At 38.7% G+C, this 4860-nt stretch overlaps 1 protein-coding gene across 1 annotated transcript; it reads left to right on the top strand.

The window, feature by feature from the left end:
• Positions 1–800: 800 nt before the first annotated feature.
• On the top strand, positions 801–3380 carry LOC146317992 (CCN family member 1-like). The gene is made up of 5 exons (XM_084731391.1): positions 801–961; positions 1056–1269; positions 1366–1719; positions 1808–2013; positions 2999–3380. The coding sequence occupies exons 1-5, from the start codon at positions 920–922 to the stop codon at positions 3302–3304; spliced, it is 1122 nt and encodes a 373-aa protein (XP_084587517.1). The 5' UTR covers positions 801–919; the 3' UTR covers positions 3305–3380.
• Positions 3381–4860: the final 1480 nt, after the last annotated feature.

The following is a 4860-nucleotide window of genomic DNA, read 5'->3' on the forward strand; positions in this document are numbered from 1 at the left end:
TGAAAAAAGGTCTTATCAGTCATGATATGAGAAACGTTCACAGATACATACTTTTTATTTTCTACTGTATTGTATTGTATTAAGTTTGACTTCTCATTATTCTTAGATACTAACTCATTAATTTGAGATATTAACTTATCATTTTGAGATACTAAATCATTATTTTGAGAAAGTTTCTTATTATAATTACATATTTAACCAGGTAAAGCCTCAGTGAGATTAAGAAAGATCTGATGGCGCCATAAAAAAGTTACAAACATAAATACAAACAGCTTAAGCTGAATAAGACAACTTTTACAAACCACAAAAGTTCATCCTGTTGAGATGCATATAGAGGAGAAGCTTTAAAAGCAACAGTAGAATTAATATTCATCAAGACTGGAACAAAACAATCCAAAACTCAGCAGCAAACTGTGTAAGTCATTGCTTGAATAGTCAGTTTCCAGAACGGAACATCTAATTAATCATCTCCTACTTCAAGCATTTTGTATTTGTAATGCTGCTTTACATATAAATACTTATTTATACTTGTTACTGGTTTACTTCATGGTGAAAGAATTTCTTGTGGTTCCACTTCATGATTATGGAGCAGATATAAAAATGATAATTAAACTGGAGAGAAAACCCTGGAAGACTGGAAGTTAGACTGGGTGGTTCTTGGCTTGCTGAATGAGAAAAGAGGAGAGGAGGGGGGCGGCAGCTTCTTATGGGCTTATGGGAGGACGCGTGGAGAAACATTCCTGTCATAGTTTCGGGACACCTCTTCAGCCCGCGCATACGTCAGATCAGCTCGGAGTGTATAAAAGGAGATGGGGACTCCAAAAGAGGGAGAGCAGGCACTCTGCAATTCACAGCCAGGTCTGGTGTTTGATAGAGGGAAGATTTTTATGCTCAGGAAAGAAAACTTCAGCGGGTGAAGATGTGGAAAGTCTTTGCTGTCGTGATCCTCTGCATTACACTGGTGAGGAAATAATCACTGTTCATTCACAAACTGCTTTTACTTGTTTGGAGGCAAACTTTTGATTAGAAATTTCACGTGCCATGTTTTGTGTCAGGTGTCAGCCTCATGTCCAAAGGAGTGCCGGTGTCTTCTTGACACCCCCAGATGTGCAGCGGGAGTCAGTCTCATGCTGGATGGATGTGGATGCTGTAAAGTTTGTGCACGGCAGCTCTTTGAGGACTGCAGCAAGACACAGCCATGTGACCACACAAAGGGACTGGAGTGCAACTTTGGAGGGGGATACAGCTCTGCTACAGGCATCTGTCGAGGTACAGTGAGTTTTATTCTCTTCTCCTCTCTGCTTTTTAAAAAAAAATGAGTTTATTACTTTTATTTCAATCACCTTCCCTTTTTCTCTAAAACAGCCAAATCAGATGGAAGAACGTGTGAGTACAACAACAAGATTTACCAGAACGGGGAAATCTTCCGTCCAAACTGCAAACACCAGTGCACTTGCATGGACGGTGCTGTTGGATGTGTGTCCCTCTGCCCACATGAGCTCACGCTACCCAAACTGGGCTGTAGCAAGCCCCGGAGGGTCAAAGTACCGGGACGGTGCTGCGAACAGCTTGTCTGCCCCGAGGAAGCAAAGACAGAGAGCTCTGCAGTGAAGAAACACAAGAAAAAGCACAGAAAAGACAGCAAACCGTCTGAAGACGACCTCACCAACAGGAATGAGTTAGCCCCTCTGTGGAGAGGAGAGTCAAAGTCTTTACCAGGTCAGTAGTCTTACACTTGTTTTCTTGTTGTATATTCTGTCCAGTTTCTTCCAAACTCCTCTGAACTTTATTTTTGTTCTCTGTGCAGCTTTCAGGAGTCACCCACTGGGACACATGCTGGTCAGAGGAGTCGAATGTGAGCCTCAAACCACAGATTGGTCCCCCTGCTCCAAATCCTGTGGCACCGGAGTGTCCACCAGGGAGACCAACAGCAACACCCAGTGCAAACTGGTGAAAGAGACTCGGATCTGTGAAGTCCGCCCATGCAGCAAAATGACCTTTACCAGAACAAAGGTAGGCTGCATTCCACACTTTTGTATTATCGTCACTTTTTAGCAGGATTTACCAAAGATATGTTTCGATTTAGATTATATGATGGACTGTAATCTGAACATTATTTGTTGAATAAGACCTTAACCACAATCTACACTCAGACTTGGCTGCACCAACAAAGATTAATTTAATATAAGACTAGTTCTAATCAGTTTAGCAAAACTAGGTTTAAAATGAGTAAAATGAGTACGATTCTGAATAAAGCAAAGCTCTGTTGCATAACTGAAAACCAATATCTGTTTAGTACATCATCATACAACGTTGCGCTGTTTTCTAGCTAGTTGAAAAGTTAACTAAACATTACAGTGTGTATACAAAAATGACATAAAAACTCTAAGGCACTGACTTTTACAACATTTTAAATGCCTTTATGGCTCAGCATTTTGTGCACACACGTGTCCCTCTCCAAAGAGCTCCTCAAACAAACTCATTTTGAGTCCAGGAAACATTCCCAAACACATTTTGAGAACTTTAACAAGCCTTAACAAGATATTAACTGTTTTTAGTTAGCAAGCAAAAATGTAACAAAACACAACACTGTTTGTTTGCTATTGAGCTAAAATGTTAACATAACATTGCATGGTCTGCAAGTTTGCTAAAAAGTTAACAAAATGTTACATTGTTTACTAGCTAGCTAAAAAGTTAACAAAAGGAACAAACAATTGGGTTGAGTCTGTTGCTTAGGAGCTTGATTATTTTGGTCAACTCATCTCAAAAAGGCACCGATTCTAAAAATTAAACCTTAAGTGTAAGTTTAAAGTTAATACTGGATTACATTTCAAAGTTTTGGTGCAACAGAAATAAATTTAATTTAGCTTGAGGGTAAAAACTAAACTGAGGTTTAAATCAAATCTTAATTAATGTTAAGCTAAATGTTTGGTGCAGAATAATTTGAGAGCTCTCAGGTTATGTTTAACACTTGTTTTTGATGTCTTCTCTCTAACAGAAAGGTCAGGCATGTAACAACATAGAAAAGGCCGTCCGTCCAGTGAAACTATCTTATGCAGGCTGCCGTAGCCTGAAAAAATTCCAGCCAAAGTACTGTGGGTCCTGCTCAGACGGGCAATGCTGCAGGCCTCATCGAACCCAGACGTCGCCTGTCCGCTTCCGATGCAGAAATGGCGAGATCATCAGCAGGATGGTAATGATGATTGAGTCTTGTAAGTGTAACTTAAAATGTTCTGGCAGCAATGAAAAGACAGCTGCCCGCTTCAGACTTTTCAATGATATCCACAAACAGAAAAAGTCCTGAACTCAAGAAAGAAAGAAGACCTTTTAAGTGTTGATTGGTAGAAAAAATTGCACTTGGACGTTGCAGACATCTGTGGGATGAAACTATATTGTTTATAATTTTGCTTCATAACACTGGAGCTTTGCTGTTTGTTTCTTTTTGAAGCAGTTGTTTTACATTGTGAATTTTTTTATTTTTCTAGTTGAACCAAAATATTCTGTTATTTTTTACACATAGTTCACATATTTAAGCCTCTCTTGACAAGACAAGTTACATGACAACATGGAAATGACATAAAATCTATGGCAGCTATAAATCAGTCATCATTACGCATATGTCGCCATGTTTCTGTTGATTTTCTGTACTTATTCATTTTATTTATGAGGATTAATATTTCATACTTCACTTAATGTATTGTTAGATTTATTCTTGGGATATTGTACAATAATTTGACATCCCCGCTAACACAAAGTCGCTGGAGGAATGTAGTTGCAATGTAATTTTTGTGACATATGTTGTTGGAACATCACATGTAACTTTGTACCAACCTAGGGCATGAGTGTCATTGCTAACACGTTATTTTAAGTGTTTCCACCACTTTCTGCAGATGTGACAACATCACTTTGTATCACCGGGATAATGCATGCAAGGTCCCTACTCAGACGGGGTTGTTGCCAGAACTTTGTTGCAACTTAACGTTTTATGTGTAACGTTGCAGTAACGATGCTGCAGAGAAGCATTCTGTTTTAAGAGTTATGTTGCAATAAAATCTCCGCAAGGTCACATTTTAAGTGTAATGTTGCTGCAAAGTAGCATTTTGTTTAAAGTGTAATGTTGCAGTAATGTCTCTGCAATGTAGCATTTTAAGTACAATGTTGCAGTAACATTGCTACAACGCAATGTTTTAAATGTAATGTTGGAGTAGTGTTGCTGCAGTGTAAAGTTTTCCATGCAATGTTGCATTAATGTCAGTGCAACATGACATTTTAGGTGTAATGTTGCAGTAACATTGCTGCAAAGTGACATTTATAAGGGTAATGTTGCAGTGACGTTGCTACATCCTAAATGAACGAACACTGACTTACTGTGTTCACCTGTGAAGTTTTACTAGTGGAATATGACTGACGGCTGGAAACATTCTATACTGTATGTTAGATGTCTGCCAAACAGTCAATTTTATGTTTTAATTTTTCACAAATAAACATATTGAAACGATGCTGTTTTTCATTTATTTTACTTTTAAATTTGGGGGTTGCAATAATCTGATACAACAAAAATTCTCAGGGGGCCTATTGTAACAGATTTCAGTAGGAAATGAGCTATACAGTTTCAACTGCATCTGGCTGACCCACTTCTAAGAGGACCTACAAGCCGCTGCATAGTTTAGAGAATGAGTGTAATGTAAACCTCAGAGTGGTTTTCCTGCTGCTGGACAGATGCTGGCTGAAAGCCGCAGAACTTTGTTTTATGAGAAAGTTACACAGTATATGGAGAATAATGTAAACCCGTCCACAGAGAGCATTACAATCGCTCATATGCAATCATGAATGTGTCAGTTGTTACTCCTGATATCAAAT

The sequence above is a fragment of the Lutjanus erythropterus genome, chromosome 12 (assembly GCF_056507025.1).
Source record: "Lutjanus erythropterus isolate fLutEry1 chromosome 12, fLutEry1.hap2, whole genome shotgun sequence".
NCBI classification, from domain to species: domain Eukaryota; kingdom Metazoa; phylum Chordata; class Actinopteri; order Lutjaniformes; family Lutjanidae; genus Lutjanus; species Lutjanus erythropterus.